Genomic DNA, 17,099 nt, shown 5'->3' with positions numbered 1-17,099 from the left:
TTCTTGTCTGTTCCTGATGCACTTTTCGGGCACTTCAATATTTTGGGCGAAGGTGCAGTGTCTAAAATTTCTTTTGCCAAGCTGTCTCCCTTGCTCAAATTCTGCCGCAGCTCTCCGAACACAACTGTTTCATTAAGCCCATTTTTTGTTCCCGTGAACATATTCTCTTCCGCATGCGAAGATCTCTTGAAAATTTTGTCATTAGCAGGTTTAGATGACCACACAACATTCACAGAACTATCCCTTTCACAAAGCTTTGTATTTTCTTTTGATTTTTTATCATGCGAGTTGAGAATACTTTTATGAGAGTGAACACTAACTTTACTGTCTGATTCTGAGTTTCGTACAATGCTTTTTTCACAGCAAATGTTATGGACACTCTCCTTGATGTCAGAAATACCTCCCACGATCTCAGCTGAGGCATTGTTACTTGAGCTCTCGTGTCTTTCTGATTTTGTATAATTGCTTTGGGCATTTAGACCTCCTGTGAGCTCATTCAAGGTTGACGCCAGAAGAACATTGATATCACTGGCTCGAGAAATTAGGTTTTTTAGTTGAAGAGGTTTTCTTCCATTAGTTTTAAATTCATTAGCATCACCAGTCAGATAGTTTTTTTCGGATAAATGTGAGGGATTAAAATCTGTGGATTTTTGGGGGGAATCCTCCGTGGTTCTTTTAGTATTTTTGTCGGTCCTTTTAACGGTTAATCTAACAATGTTACTTTCTGGCTTTAAATTGACAGTCCCACAAAACTCTTCTTCCTTACATTTCTTGCATTTTTCTATCTGACGCTTAAAGAGCAAAATTTTGTGCTGCTTCAAGCCGTTCACTCTCTGAATTATTTCGACGTAGTTAGATTGATCAGCCCCGAGGAAAGAGTTCAAAGTTTGCATTAATCTGCCCCCTGTCATCATGTTACTCAGATCTTGCGTCAAATCTGCGTCACTAGTGACAGCTTTTTTCACAATTTTCACACACTTCGGCTCTGATAACTCTTCTGGCGGTATTAGTTTCATCCTTGTTTTCTGTTTCTTTCGCTCATGTCTACCTTCTTTGTCCTTGTCTTTTTTTGATCTACAACACTGGATCACAATCTTCTTCTCATGCTTTTTGGGTGATGATTGGAGGTTGTTGTTAATTTCTGCGTCCAAACTTTTACTGGATGAGCTGGAGGTGAGATTTAATCCAGTGCAACTTACATCGCCACTGCAGTGTCGGTGGTTCACCAGGTTGGACAAAATTCTGACACTACTACCTGACCCTTTGACCTCAAGCTGACTCGTTCTGGAACTAGTTTTGGTACCTAAACTATTTTCATACACAATTATGATACTACTGCCGCTTAACTTATTTATAATTTTACTGGGCGATTTACTGATGGGTTCCTCGTCAAACTGGTCATTTTTTTTAGGTTTTTCATTGTAAATCTTGATGTCTAGCTCTTTTTCAGAGACAATTTTGTTGCCTCCCTGATTTTGAAGGGCTTGTAGCTCATTTTTTGAGTCCTTTCCCAGGTTTTTGTCGATTGGCTCATTTCTTCCCTCATGGTTCATGCTAGCATGCATTTTCTCCCACTTCGCATCACTAGGTTGTGGACAAGACATAGGCGACTTACTTTTCCTTTTGATTAACTGAAAAATTTGCCTCTTTGCCATCAACTTTTTCTTGGCATTTTTGAGGAACATCCCTGTGCCGTTTCATTGAACACTTTGCTTACAGTTACACGAGCAATTTAAAATGAACTTCGAATTTTCACCAGATTCACTCACAGGACTGAGAAATATTACCTTAAAGGAGCTTGAATCACATGATTCCACATGTCTATGACTGAATTTCTGGTATTGATGCGACTTTACTTTGACAGAGTGCGGTTAATGTTTGTTGATGAAAGCTTGGATGCAGATACTGTTGTGAACAGCTGATGTGGCGGTGCTTTCATTAAAAAGGAACACTGTTGCAAAATTAACAGTACCTTTTAATGCAGACAGCAGATTTACCAAATAACATGCCTTTAAAATTTTAACAAGTGTTCAACAGACTAAATTTTGTAACAATACAGATTTACCGATACGCCTGCTATTATATAAATTATACAAATAAATGAATAGGAATTACCGACAATACAAACAAAATGTAGATGTCTTTATGCACTGATCACAGATTGAAACAGCCTTCAAATTTGTATTTAATTGTCAATAAATCAGCCTAACAAAATCAGACATTGCCTATTTTCTCTGACATGTAATTTTTTAAGCAGAACACTACAAAATTGAAACTTGAAATTTTATGAGTACTCTCTTCAGAGTCAAAGGTAAATTCGTAGAGGGTTTAAAGAAGTTTCATGGCCTAGTTCTCTGTTAAAAAAATTAAACATGAGAGGAAATCATGCAACATGAAATACAGTTAGGTAAGATGTGATTAGTGTCAAATCCGTCCAATTCAAATAGAGCCCTACTGAAAAAACTTCCTGCAAAATCAGCCGAGGACAGGCATTTTAAAAGTAATAAATAATTAAAAAAATAATGACTAAAGTTATAAACATGCCCAAAAATAGAATATACATATCCTCAGTCCGCCTCCTTTCAATGAATCTCATTGTGGTATTAGACAAGCCTAGAGTATTGGCGATATCCAGAATTTTCCTGTGAGCCCCTTTAATAGTGTTGCGTTGATCTCGTAGATTATCTAAAATACTGGAACCGGAACTGATGAGATCGTCTACTCCTCTATTGGCATTCTGAAAAAGAAAACAAATTTGATGATTTTCTTCAGTGAGGGCTTATGGTGGGAAAATTTCAATTCTGTATTTCTAACTACCCCTATAACGAATGTAATCGTTTACAGCTAAAGAGACCTTAGTGAAAGGAGGGCGTTTGGACTACATTTTGCAATAAGGAGCTACTATTTCTGTATCATTTTAGAAAAAACGTACAGGCCACACATTTCCCAATGTAGATAGGTGCTTCCATGAATAACCCTGAAATAATAATTTCTGATTGCAGGAAGTACATAATCAAATTTTTGTCCAGCTAGGTGAAAAAAACTGGACTTCCAGTTTTCAACAAAAATTACTGTCTATCCCAAAAAATACATTAAAGGCTTAAATTTATTTGTAGGTGAAGAAATATTACCTATCAATCAATTCTGAGCTTAAAATATGACAAATTAAAAATTTAAAAGAAGCTTCATCAAAATTTCGTTTTTCAAATTGCAAACTTAAAACTGCAATAACTGTGGTTATAGGTCTAGAAATTTTAGGTGTTTGCTGTACCAAATATTCTTTAAACCCCTTCTTTTTAAAAAAAAAAAAAAAAATAGAAAAAACCGTGTCGATTCTGATATACTCTGTCTAGGGTTCCTTATACTTTGAACAATCCCATGTATAGAATGGTGCCTGGAATTTTCTAGTCGAAAGAATCAGTAATGCAGAGGAGTCTTGATGCCCATCTCTCGTATACTTGACAAAAACAGGGTGTTTTCTAGGTACTTAAATAGCCATCAAGAACCTAAAAACATCCCTCTTTCACTTACAAGTTTATTTAATTCTTACCTTAAATACTGTCTATAATTTTCTAGGGGTCATACAAATTTTCACCACCATGAAACATGCAATTTTGAGTGGAAGGATGAGGTATTGCTGATAGAGGCTATGCTAACTTTTTAGACGCCATATTAGACCAGCACCCTATCATTTTTTGACCAGAGCACTATGCCTCCTGTCGCCCTTGAGTTTGATTTTTTTGTCACATTGTACACATAATGCTAGGTGAAAGTTGGCAAAGGAACATGGCAGGCATCAAAGTTATCTTCAGGGGTGCAGAAAATGCCGGATGACGCACTACAGGGTGCATATGAAAATGTAAAAAGGCTCTAACAGCATGGACGGACAGACAATTTTTAGAGGTCAAGAGTCAAAGGAGGAAAATAGAAAACCATCATCTTGTCAGAAATTGTGGGAAATTTTGTGGCATGCCTAAGTATGAGAAAATGTGGCAAATGGGCAGGAGAGGGTGTGAAAATGTGGAGGCTTCAAAATTCTGCAAACCTGACTAACTGAAGTAAAAAGTGGCTCATTTAGATGAAATATGATAACGCTGAATTGCCAAAACAAAATGATGAGAGGTTCTAAATACACCCATGGAAAATAATTTAGATAAAAGCTGGACTCGATCTTTTTTTATCTTGTTTGCAACGATCTGAATTAAATCAATTTGTGATCAGTTTTTGCAGGAGGCTTTGTTCAATAAACAACTTGAATACTTACTTGTAAAGAATTTTGATGATGAATTGAATGATCCACTAATATCGTCGTTGCATCTGAGTTCCGATTGTAAGTGAAACTCTGTTGTAAAAGTTCCTCCCGTTGCCGTTGCTCTTGTAAATTTCTGTCCCACTCATACCGCACGGACTGGAGAGCGGATGAAATATGCCGATGATCGTACTTCAACTGTTCAATCTTTATGCTCAGATGTCTTCTCCTTGAGACAGGCTCTTTGTGGCATAAAATATCTAACCTGTTGCAATTTCTGAAACACAAAATGAGTTATGTATCAACAGTATAATAATTATCAATCTCAGAATATTCTGATATGATTACTGGAGTTTCCAGAACATCAGAAGCAAAAATGGTAAGAAAACAGTTGCCTGTTTTTTAGAATCCTGTTCAAGGTGATTCGTCAAGCTCAAGTGACGTGGTCAGTGTTCGAAACTCATAGGCGCCAAATGCGCCTAAAAGATCTGTCCTGCCGCCTAAGAAATGAGAGCTCGGCACCAACGTCGCTCCTAAAAATTGCCCCCCCCCCTCTAAAAAAAATCCTAATTTTTCTGTTTAGTGATTTTTCAAAAGTTACAAATTACAGCTACTAGTTCTGTAACTAAAACATCTTACGTCTGACTTTTCACAAAATGCGCCGTGATATGTAAGCAAAACGTCAATTTGGCCCCTAAAAATTAAGCTTGGTAGGCCACATGGCTTCTGAAACTCTAAGGTGAGTTTTGAACACTGGAAGTGGTTGAACTGGCATGCCACATATTGCATAGATTAGGTGAAAAATCTCAGATTTTGGATTTTTAGCAAAAAATAGTACAATTGCCCCTGCGCCCAAGCCTACAGAATCATTCTAAACCAAAAAATTGCCAAATTCAGAGAAATGAAAGCAGAATAGTATTAGGAAGAAAACCTTGCATACGACACAGAAATCGATAGCAGTATCGAATGCTAGGTTTTTCTCCTAACACTATCTGCTTTCATTTCTCTGAATTGGGCCAATTTTTGAGTTGAGAATGATTCTTCAGGTTTGTAAGCAGGGAATAATGATCGTTTTTTGGGTTAAAAATCCAAAATCTACTAGGAATTTTGACCCAATCGGTGCAATACATGGAATGCCGGTTCGACGACGTCACTTGAGCTTGACGAATCACCTTAAGATTTTATGTCCATTCCTAAGTGTCTCTCAGTTGAGAGAAAATAAAATCCATCAAACATTAAATAATGGAATTTAGAGCTCAAACTTGGTGTTATAAAATTCTTTCTTCAGTACATGCAGTAATATATGTCTGCAACTGATATGCCCAAATTTGCAAAAAGAACCTAGCTTTACATGAGTATCCGTATTTAAATATGAAAAATTACAGCATCGCATGAGCAGTGCCATCATTGATTTGAAATCAGGGAATAAAAATTTGATAAATAACATGAGAATAGCCACGATAAAAGAGAGAGATCCTGTGCGCTGGGCTCACATGTGAAACCCAACTCTGCGCTTGCAGATTTAATCTCAATTGCGGTACCTCGCAATGATGTCCACTTTATTTCTGATCTCAGCTTCAATTGCTTCAAATTCTGGAATAGAATGTTTGGCTCTATCCAATCTGTAAAAGTGTTCTTGCGTTTCCTGAATGAGCCGACTGGTTTGATTGTACAGAGAGTCCACTTCAGCCATGGTGACAAACCACCGCTAAAAAGATTAACCACTATAAAAAGTGTACTACAGTTCAGTTCAGGTTTCACTGTAAAATTTAATGGAATTACAAAGACCGCACCAATTACAAAAAAATCACTGATATTCTGAATTTGACGTGTAGTGTTTACGTTCCATGCTCCTGAATCAAAACAAATGATTAGATTGTGATGACGCAATCAGGTGACTAATCATCAATCACAACCGGTAACACCAAGCAACGGTACTGACCAATCAAAATAAATTTAATATGATACAAAATAACTTCAAAGACCAATCAGAGAGCAGAAACTTATCATCTCGAATTTCAGAAGAATGTAGGCTGCTCATGCTGCATGCTGTTTCGACAAAGAATTTGTCTAAAAATTGAATCTAACATGGGCTTTATCCATCACACCTCATTGGTAAGCGCAGTTTTATTATTTTCAATTTTGTGTGTCTTCAGTTTGCAGAAATGGGCCCAAATCTTGTTAATTAACCAGGCTTTACGGTCAACTGCAAGTTTGGAAACCTACCCTCTAAATCCGACTTTAAGTCGAATATAATTTGTTTTCTAAACTCTAGCTGTACGCAAGTTGAGCTTTTTTACAGCAGGGTCTAGCCATTCTTTAGTTTCCAATTTGTGCGTACCATTAATCAGTGGTAGGATATTGTAATCAACATCCTTGCCTCAATGCATGTCTGATGGAAAGCCAGTGTTACCGTCTTGCATAATTGGAGGGTCACTGCATAATGTGTAATGCTGCGTAATTTGAAGAATTCTGCGTGATTGAAGTTTTTTAACATTCCATTTTTTTGGTTCGGTTTTTAGGTTTGGTACCTACGTTTTGCCGATCTTGGTAGAGGTGTAGTCAGCTAAGTTGACGATTGTTTACTTTCGGTTTGCAAGCGCCAATGACGAATTTGGGCCTCTGAACAAAGCCGCAGTCGCTACTATCCACATTGAAAACATCAGTCTCATGATTGTATTGTAAAAAAACTACGCATCAGTTATGTTTTGCGACTTTTTTGTGGTTGTGATTTCTGTGGCTAAAACTTAAAGTTACAAGGTTTGGAAGTATTATAAAACTTATCTAAGCTTGTGTTCTCGCTTCTGAGAGAGCCAGATGTTTTCATGTGGATAGTTGTGACGCGGAAACGCCTGCAAACCGAAAGTAAACAACCGTCAACTTAGCGACGACACCTCTAAAAGGTCATGGAGAAGATAATGTTCTGTCCAGAAGCAATGTTTCTAACTTTGCTTCTAGAACTCTGATTTACAGAAGAGACGAAAACTTCCGATTGTGGGTAGTCAACACAATCCTGTGCATAATTTGACTTTAACTGTGTAATTCTACAATTTTCTGCATAATTGCTGCGAATTTTGACAATTTTTTATTGCAGTAGCGTGTGTAATTGGGAAATTTTGCTGTGTAATGTTGCGTACTTTGCCATCTGGGCTGCGTAGGCGGAATAGTAACCCTGCTGCAAGCGTGCTATCAAAATTTAGGTTATGCACTGAAGTTTATCCAAAAGAACCTTCATATTTTACAAATTCACTGGCCTTCTTTTGGATTCTTGAAGCTTACACATTGACAAACTTTTTGCATTAATATGTCTCAGGAATATAATGAACGAGTATCATCATGGAAGTTCTCAACATTGACAAGAGTGACTTCAATTTTGCCCTGAGCGAGTTTGATCCTTTGATTGTGGAAGATGAAATTGGTTTCAAAACAATCAGCAATCAACCTGCGGAATGTTACTCTAATTTCTTTGTGGAACATTTAGTCAAGAATCAGCCATGTATTATCAAAGCATGTGCTCAGGATTGGACTTCAAGCCAGCATTGGACAATCAGTGGGAAACCAAATTACACACTACTTAAAGACAAATTTGGTGAGCCATACTTATTTTCTTGTTATCGAAATGTTTCTACATCTTAGAGTGCAACCTATTAATGCTATCGGAGGCCTATGATGTATGTGACCTCAAAATTTACTCACTAAGATGTAGAAGTAGCGAGAGTCCAGAAGTTGTTTTATCCTAAGATGCGCTGCGCATTTGTGTAGAATTTGTTGAGATGATCGGGTGGCAACCTGGTTTGCACATAGATTTATAGCAATTTTGGAATCAGTGACAGCCCTCTAGTGAAAGGATGCAAAACACATGCATGTAAGTCATTAGTGTACCCGTATATTACATTTGAGGAGCTCGGAGGACAAGGTGCATATGTGTGATTTTTGCTATTTCAAGAAATACCTACGTGTTTCATGTTTCAAAATTTCATGAAGCCGTAGAGCAGAAATGAAGTTTAAACTCACTTTTTGATGCATTTTTGGATTTTAGTCGTAAATTTTTCACAAAACACATTTACCAACTAGTTTTAGTTGAGTTCAATAAAATCTTAATTTTTTCAAAAAGTACACTCATGTATCTTGTCCTGCAAGCCCCTTATTTATACCCAGTTGTAGCGCCTTCTTAAACCCTCGTTAGCTGTCTTAAAACTCTCCTGCCACAAACCAAAGCTCATAGGTCGTCCAAGTTGTATCATGAGTCTAGGAAACAACCCCACATAAAGCAATCTTTTGATGGCTTAGTGCAAAGTGTTGTATCTTCATTCCGGTGTTTCAAAAGTTGCGCCTCTCATTTATTTTTTCGAAGAGAAGCAAACCAACTTCATAGCTTGAACTTTGTCCAGAATATTTAGCCTAGGCACTGCTTACAGAGAAAAGAAAAATTAAGGAAGTTCCCCAGAAATTACGTCGACTAGTTTTTGAAAGATAATTTAAAGTATGACAAGTAGTCTGCAATTTGCAAACAGAGACAGGTGGTTTTCCACTTTGGTCATCGATTTTCATCCATATTGTTGTTTGAGTCAAAGAAGATGCCGTTTCTAATAAACTTGGGCAGTAGGTAATGTAGCTCCTCTGGCAAGGCAGCTACTTTCTCTTTCAAGTTAAGTCTGAATCTCTGCAGATCTCACATTCTTCTTGTCGTTCTTTATCAAATATTTGTCATCTCTTTAATTTTACCCTTTCACTATTTTTCTAGGGTCTGCTCAAGTATCTGTCTCTGACTGTAAAGTGAAATATTACAACGCTCATCAAACAAAGTCCATGATCTTCTCAGACTTCATGAATTACTGGGAAAAATACTCGAGTGATTGTTGGCCTGCAAATGAAGCATGTTTGTACCTGAAGGTCAGTCTCATGCCTTGAAAACACTTGGAAGGTTATTACACAAATGAGGTTTGAACCCAATTGGGGAGCTTGGAGGACAAGGCTCCAGTGCAGTATTTGCTGTTTCGAGAAATATGTGTTTGAAATTTCGAAATTACATGGATCCTCATGGCAAAAAGAAAGTTCAAACTGAACTAGTGATGCTTATGAGTGCAGAAAAATGGGATGCAAATTTCTCAGAAAATATGCATCAAGACTAGTTTTACTTAAAATCATTATTAGGTATCTCAATATTTTCAAAAACTGAACTTTATGCACCTTGTCCTTCAAATCCTTCATTTATGGTAATCAAAAAATGACCTTTTATTTTGAATTTTTCCATCAGAATACATTAAAAGACTTACACTAGGTACTTGCAATGACTAATAATACAATTTCATCTAAAGAAAGGAAAATGCTCACTAAAGTTCTCACCCTAGTGTTGATATTCGTTTTTGACCATACTTGCTGCTTAGTGGAGTATTACCTCCGGAGTATTGTCGATACAAGGAGATGAGGAAAACCAGAGCAAAGTGGCTTTTTGGTCTGAAGAGTAAGGCAGGGATGCAAAAATACCTAATCTGTAGCGTTCTCCTAAATGAGATTTCTTTCTTAAGATACTAAGAAGAACTTGAAATTTTCTGCCTTTTTAAACTTAACCTTTTAACGTTTAATTGAAGTAAAATTCTTCACTGATTCTGATTCTAAGTTAAAACGTCTAACCTCTGTCTGTAAAATGCATCAGAGGAGGGTTTATTTTTTCTCTGCGTGACCTAGTCTGTCCATACAAATCCAAGAAAATCAAATGTTTCCTCACTCAGTATCCTGGAAGATTTCCGTCTGATTTAAAAAGAGAGCATTCTCTGTATCGCTTTGTGTGATGATTACTTATCAGTAGTACTTAAGTATTCTAGGAAGAAAACTGTAACAAAGCTGCAAGAACAACGGCAACCTAACGATTTCACAGTACTACTAAGAAAGGTGTGATTCCTGCAATTTTTCTATGCCAGAAATATTGACAGTTAATCTTCTGGGTACGTTTGTAATATGCTCAAATCGCTCCCACAGTATCAATAAAATGAGGTTGTTACAGTATCACAGGAATCAAAAGTATATTATGAAAGTGCTCCAAAAGAGCACAGCAAAAAAAAGTAGAGGCACAGCTGGAGTTCAGTAAAATTTTTCAAATGGTCCAGATGCTCTGAAAGCTGCACTCTTAAACTTTTGCCATGGACGTTTTGATTTTTTCATTAGGAATCAGTGTACTTTCATTGTTGTTGTTTTCAATTCAGATGTTTCCTTCCCCTCAAGTAAAATACTTTTTTTCTCTGCTTAGGATTGGCATTTGATGAAGAATTTCCCCACGGAATCAGTTTATGTTGTGCCTTATCAGTTTTCGTCCGATTGGTTAAATGAGTATTATATGGATCATCCTCATTTGGACGATGACTATAGATTTGTGTACATGGGCCCCAAAGGCACATGGTAAGTTAAATTGAAACTTGTATTTACTACAGTTAAAACAAGTAACTAGGCAAATGAAAAAATATTTAAAAAAAGTTCAGAAGCTTTGGTATTTTGAAGCTGATAAATTAAGTTTTTAAAGTAAATTATTTACTTACAAAGTCCACCTCGAGACAAGTTGTGCTGATGTCATGCTTAACTGAACATTCATGGAGTAGCAGCTGTATTAAGTAAAATTGAAGAGAATAAATGTCATTCTCGTCCCAATTTTGCCAAAAACTTCGTTCACTTCATTCATTGGATGTTTCAGAGGAAGGAAGTTAATTTCAGTTCCAGTAAAGAATTTTGTGGATACTATGCAAAGTTCATTTCCATGGAACTTTTCACAGACAAATTCAAAGTTTTCAGTAGAGGTTGATACAGTGTTTAGTATGTAAAGATATATTCAAACCTAGATGCTTGGTGGCTTTAGCTTGTACTCTACTTGTTTTTTGTAATTCTGGGGGTATGGTTTTCTAATCAGGATAGAGAAATGTGGAGGTTGGAAAGAACTGTTGGTGACATTTTAAAACAGTGCCTTAAAATTTTTTATTTTTGCAAGGAACAAGTAGGCTTTCTTACAACATAATGATTACATTTTTGTAAATCTAGGACGGTGGAGCAATGGCTGAAATATATTTTTGCTGGTATTGCATTCCTACTTTCAGTTTAATTTCAGGAAGTTAATCCCTTATTTTAAAAGTTTTAAATTGAATTTTTTTCCTTCTTCAACATTTAGAATGGCCCTGAGTGATGGCCGCAGCATTAACACCACAAAACTGCTGAAAATAAATTATGGGTTGATTTAGCGTAACCTGGCTGGATAATGGTGTTGAACTATTGTACCTCTATTCTCTTAAAATTGCACCTCCATTTTTCTTGCACAGATAGTATTTTGGCTTTTGATGCAGCATACTTTTTGTTCTGAAGGGTTATCCAAAAATCCCACATTACAAGCATCTGGACAACACCCTTGTACCTTATGAACAAATTATTTTTTTTTCTTTTATTAAAGAAAAAAGAAAAAAAAAAAATTATGTATTCAGATAGAAAAATGAAGATATTTAGATGAAATTTCATAAGTGTCTAGTCAAAGATAACGACTTTTGTATCCCAAAAAGGACCAAAAACCCAAGGGATCGTAGGGGTGAAGTGGAACTTTAAGATCACCCTGTATGAAATCTCCTCGTCTATTTGAACATTAAAATTATCACTATTTCTAGGACTCCCCTTCATGCTGACGTGTTCACATCATTCAGTTGGTCAGCTAACATTTGCGGGAAAAAAAAGTGGCTGTTGTTCCCTCCTGGAGAAGAACGTGTCCTGAAGGATGAATGTGGAAATCTTGCGTTTGATGTAAGGCTTGGAGATGTTAGTGCCTCAGATATTTCTCCTAACCGATCATTCACTGTTGTTCAAGAACCGGGAGAAGTCATATTTGTGCCTTCAGGATGGCACCACCAAGTCTGGAATGAGGTGAGGAGAGAAAGTATCAAACTAGAAAAATGAGAATAAACTCAAATTTTGTGCTGGAGAAAAAACTTCTTTATTGATTCTGATAGTACATCGATCCATTCCCTTCTGTTTTGTAGCTTTTTACATGAATTTGTAACTTACCAATATAATAGATCAGCCTTTTAAAAATTGCTTAAAGCAGTGTACATAGCTAATTATTTTAAGTTTATTGTATTTTTACTGCGTTTTACTGAGATAATTTTCTAACGTGACTCAAAGTGGATCAAACATGTTTCATATAGTAGCAGAATATTTAAAACTAAATTTTGCTGCAAGAAACTACTGTCTCGGGCTCTTTCATGAAAACACCTATCTGCGTAAGGGAACTAATTGAACATGTGTTAATTTTAAACAGAAGTTCCTAATTACAAAATGTAGTCCATTCTATCAATTAATGTCGGGCCATTGAATTTTAAGCATGGCTGGATTTATTGAAAAAAGACCTTATCTTCTAAGAGAAAATTTTTCCCAAATTTTTGCAAACACTACCAAATTTTTCTACAACATAAAAACTTTTGTCTTGGAATTTAAAGACTAATGTATCCCTCAATTTTTGAGATCTCTGGGTCAAATTTGCACCAAATTTCCAGATCTTCTTCCTCTATTCGTTTGTAAAAATGTGAGGAGAATGCTCTTCCAGAAGATGAGGTACCTTTTCACAGAACAACATTTGTTGCCTGAAGTCTTACCTTGAAAGAGGGAAAGAAATAAAAAGGGACAAATACTAGTTTTTATTCAAATCTTGAAACAAAAATAGAAATGATACGGAAGTTATTTTGGTCAATTTTCATACACCAGTATGGAAAGTTTGCAAATTGTATTAGACCAAGGCATTTTGCCTGGAATTGATAATTGTGTACCAACACTGCTTTCTTGAAGTGTTGAGCGAGTTTATATCGGGGGGAAAAGCTATCTGTTGGTTTCTGATAAGATTTTTTGTGAAGCCTCTCTAGTTCACTTAATCTCTAAATTTACATTCTATCAATTTTCAATTCTAATTCTTTTGAAAACAGGTTGTCACCTTTCAGCCCAAGTACCATAAACGCCGTTAGTGCTGGAGCAGTATGTCGGCTAAGTTCTCAAAGTTGCTGAATTTTTTAGGAAAAATTAAAATAGGATCTATTAAAAATATTATCTAATTTTTCTTTTGTCAAAGACCTAAGAATTAATCCCTGACATTGTCATAAAAGTATGCTCTGCAGTATGTAAAAAAGTAAAAAAAAATATCAAGATGTCAGGCAACATAGCATGTAGTGTAATTAATGCTTGTGATACTTAGCTGGAAGGCAAGTAGGTACAATTATACTTCAAAAATCTTTAAACCATTCACACCCTGTGTTTTTACACCTTCCAATTTTGTGAATCCTAACTTTTCTTTGTGTGCAGGATGACACAATTTCCATCAATCATAACTGGATCAATGCATGCAACATCCATCAGGTATGGACGTCCTTAAAAGCTAATCTGGAAGCAGTGAAAAAGGAGGTCAGTGATTGCCAAGACATGGATGACTGGTTTGAACATTGTCAGCTAATGTTAAAATCTACCTTTGGTATGAACTACGAAGAATTTTACCGTTTTTTATTTTATATTGGAACCAAGAGAATTGAACATTTGAATCAAAATGAACTCCTCTCTTCGTTTCAAACGTGGAAGTTTGGCAGAGAGCACATGCTTTATGATCTCGTCAAAATCAAAGAAGTGCTCTTATTGTTCATCGATTGTGATGAATTGGTTGAGTTGCCTTTTTATTCTGAATTGAACAACCCACCAGAATTTTTCATCAATGATATAAATAATACTGTTAATGGTTTTTTATCAAGTGAATATGATTTCGATGGTAATTGCCTTTAATAATTGCCTTCTTTACTTACTAAGTGCCAAAATTTGTTTGGGAGGGGGGTATTTTTTAAGAAGCAGAATTCTGTGATCAGATGTGATTCATATAATTTCCTCTTTTTTTGACTATTTTCTTCCCCCAGTTGTTTTTAAGGTTTCATTTCTAATAAATTATCATCATTTATCAGCCCTAGTGCTGGCTCCTTTGAGGCCACCGGAATGGATAAAAGTTCCATATTACAATTTTCGAGTTCCTCACTCAAATCTAAATGCTCGATACTTTAGGGGTAGGAAGCAATGCATTGTTCCTCAAAGAACTAACATTAGGTGGAAAGTCACTTTCTTTATTTGATTCTGAACTCATTTTACCTACATACAATTAAAAAAGACAGTGAAAGAGACAAGATCTTACAATTCTCAAGATATTATTATATTTAGATGTTCTTATTATTATTCTCTATCATTTCATGTTCATATCTATAAAAGTAGGAAAGACACGTTAAGTGGGCTTCTATAAAATCAACTACAATGTAAATGAATGATGATGAAATCAAGTGAACAATTTCAAGGTTTCATTCTACAAGAACAAAGGTGAAATACATAGGAATAAAATAGGAATATTTATCAATTGCTCATTTCATTGCATCCGTCTGCAGAAGCGGACGTGCATTCAGCATTCAGGGAGTGTTGAAAATTTTCCATGCTGATCGCTTGTATTAAGTAGTGTGCAAAAACTTCTTTTAGTGAGATGTGGCCTCAGTAGGCGAAGCAAATGATCAAAAATAGCAAATGACATCCTTGTATACTTGAAGAACAACTGCTCATTCTTGGCACTCCAAATTTCTTTATACAAATTGTTGTAATCTCCTTGTGCACGTCGGTTTTGATAGATGGGTTGTACTTAAAAACGCCTGTGTTGCCTTCTCTTTTTGGTTTTTGCGTAAAACTACGGCCCCTACCATCAACAGCATCATTTTTCCAAGATTGCAGAGATATTGACAAAAGTAAGGAAAAATCAATGACTATAAAAACATTGAAAATTAAAAATGATCACTTCACGACACGAGGCGTAATTTCGGCAGCCATTCCGAATTGCCAGATGGTCGAATCTTCTTTCTTCTTTGAATCTGCTGAGTTCTTAGTTCTCGTCACCGGAAATTGTCCAGAATGCTGGTTCGTGGACCTGGAGCTGCAGAGATCGAGTTATGAGTCTTGAACTTCTTGAAGTCTAGGCGTGTTTCGGCACCATGTCAGGTTAGTGGGCTTCACCGAGCAGCCCACTAACCTAACAAGGCGTAATTTCGGCAGCCATTCCAAATTGGCAAATTTATCAGGAAATAAACATTTAAAAGATGCATTTCAAATTGTATAATATTGTATAACATTGACGCCAAAAGGGGCTGGTATAAACACATTCCATCTGACATAACATAAACATACAGTAAAAAATAGGTTTTCTTTATCTGAAAGGTGAGGCTAATGAGTACAAGAAGAATAAAGTAATAGTATTTACACATTGGGAAGACTTGAGCTTTTGAATTTGCTTCAAGGTGCCCTCTTTTATTTTCAATTATAATTCGAAATTCCTTAATATTGTTGAAGCTGATTCTGTTTTGAGAAAGCTCTTTGTCCAGAGTCACAACAGAAGAACTTTGTCAAAAGCTTTCCGGAAAAGGTTGTAATCCAATGTGCGATCTATTGTCTAGGTATAAACCGACTACAGCGAGAGCTTCTCTGTCCAGCTGTGCATATTTTTGTTGGCAAGGAGTTAAGGATGCAGATGCATACATGACAGGTTTATCAAAATTCGCAATGAGGTGGTATAGGACTGTGCCTACTCCATAATCCATCCTTAATTTCTCCTATAGTGTTTAATAGCTGTCCGTCAACATTCCATAAGCGAGATGTACATTTTTCTAGTTTAGATTACGGGAATTTGTTAGAAAATTCACTGAGAGACATTAGTGATACTGCTGATCCCGAGTCGAATTCGCACTCAACACTTTTATCATATATCACTATATTTCCCAGTAATGGGTTGTTGGTTACGCGGTACACATAGAGGTTAGATTGTGACTTAGAAGAAGTCTGTGCTAAGGTTAATTGCGCGGAGGGAATGTTGCAGACTTGGAGGTCGCTTGTTGTTATTAACAATTAATTTTCCTGCAGCTTCTTTGAGGGTATCTGTTGAATTCTCTCATGATAGCATCGTAGCGATAATACACCTTTAAATATCTATCGCCGCGATTTGGCTAGGTGAAAATTCTGCAACTTATAATGTCAAATTTCCGTCATTTACTTCCCAGTTGTTCGTCATGGTGTGTGGAAATATACAGGGTGATCCAAAAGTCCCTTCCACCCCCTCTAACTTTTTACCTAATTGAGATAAAGATTTGAAACTTGGGGGATATTCCTAGGTCAAAGGGAGCTACTTTTCGGCCCCCCTAAAATTTTCAGGGGGGTCCCCCTTGGGGGAGCAACGGCCCCCAACTTCAAATTTTCAAATGGGAAGACCCCCTTTGTGATAGCTCGTTCGAAAGAGCATAAAAAAAGAAAACTTTTCGCGCAAACCCGAAGTCAATATCTCAAACCGTTTCAAAATGGCGGCCGGTTAAAGTTCAAAATGGCCGAAATTTCACACCGGTTATTTTTCGATGGATTTGCGCGAAAATCGGTATGTAGGGGTATTTTGACACGAGAAAAACGAATTTGACGTTAGATTTTCAAAAAAACCAAAATTTCCAAAATGGCCGCCGGTTAAAGTTTAAAATGGCCGAAAATTTTCACCTTGGTTTTTTCCTGATGGATTTGCCTAAAACTTGGAATTTGAGAGTATTTTGGCATAAGATAAACACATTTGAACTTAGATTTATAAAAAAATAAATTTTTGGTCATTTTGAACTTTAACCGGCGGCCAGTTTGAAAATTTCGGTTTTTTTGAAAATCTAACGTCAAATTCGTTTTTCTCGTGTCAAAATACCTCTACATACCGATTTTCGCGCAAATCCATCGAAAAATAACCGGTGTGAAATTTCGGCCATTTTGAACTTTAACCGGCCGCCATTTTGAAACGGTTTGAGAT

General features: G+C 36.4%; 2 protein-coding genes across 2 annotated transcripts; one reads left to right on the top strand and one right to left on the bottom strand.

The window, feature by feature from the left end:
• Nucleotides 1–1,954: 1,954 nt before the first annotated feature.
• On the bottom strand, nucleotides 1,955–6,101 carry Membrin (golgi SNAP receptor complex member 2). Its single transcript, XM_019048899.2, has 3 exons — nucleotides 5,791–6,101; nucleotides 4,265–4,526; nucleotides 1,955–2,737 (listed from the first exon to the last, which is right to left on the bottom strand). Exons 1-3 carry the CDS (start codon nucleotides 5,940–5,942, stop codon nucleotides 2,495–2,497), a joined length of 657 nt encoding a protein of 218 aa, XP_018904444.2. The 5' UTR covers nucleotides 5,943–6,101; the 3' UTR covers nucleotides 1,955–2,494.
• Nucleotides 6,102–6,244: 143 nt separating this feature from the next.
• On the top strand, nucleotides 6,245–15,436 carry JMJD4 (jumonji domain containing 4). The gene is made up of 6 exons (XM_019048898.2): nucleotides 6,245–6,364; nucleotides 7,563–7,838; nucleotides 8,994–9,142; nucleotides 10,497–10,645; nucleotides 11,887–12,139; nucleotides 13,565–15,436. The coding sequence occupies exons 2-6, from the start codon at nucleotides 7,586–7,588 to the stop codon at nucleotides 14,030–14,032; spliced, it is 1,272 nt and encodes a 423-aa protein (XP_018904443.2). The 5' UTR covers nucleotides 6,245–6,364; nucleotides 7,563–7,585; the 3' UTR covers nucleotides 14,033–15,436.
• The last annotated feature ends 1,663 nt before the right edge of the window (nucleotides 15,437–17,099 follow it).

Source organism: Bemisia tabaci, chromosome 7 (assembly GCF_918797505.1).
Source record: "Bemisia tabaci chromosome 7, PGI_BMITA_v3".
NCBI classification, from domain to species: domain Eukaryota; kingdom Metazoa; phylum Arthropoda; class Insecta; order Hemiptera; family Aleyrodidae; genus Bemisia; species Bemisia tabaci.
Note: the sequence above shows the minus strand (reverse complement) of the source record. Positions and strands in the feature narration are given on the sequence as shown.

Excerpts from the sequence above, each read along its gene's own strand:
- Membrin (XM_019048899.2), bottom strand. The coding sequence starts at position 5,942 with ATGGCTGAAGTGGACTCTCTGTACAATCAAACCAGTCGGCTCATTCAG. Across the intron at positions 4,527-5,790 it reads AAAGTGGACATCATTGCGAG|AAATTGCAACAGGTTAGATA; the intron begins GTACCGCAATTG and ends TTTGTGTTTCAG. Across the intron at positions 2,738-4,264 it reads ATCATCAAAATTCTTTACAA|AATGCCAATAGAGGAGTAGA; the intron begins GTAAGTATTCAA and ends TTTCTTTTTCAG.
- JMJD4 (XM_019048898.2), top strand. The coding sequence starts at position 7,586 with ATGGAAGTTCTCAACATTGACAAGAGTGACTTCAATTTTGCCCTGAGC. Across the intron at positions 10,646-11,886 it reads ATGGGCCCCAAAGGCACATG|GACTCCCCTTCATGCTGACG; the intron begins GTAAGTTAAATT and ends CACTATTTCTAG. Across the intron at positions 12,140-13,564 it reads ACCACCAAGTCTGGAATGAG|GATGACACAATTTCCATCAA; the intron begins GTGAGGAGAGAA and ends CTTTGTGTGCAG.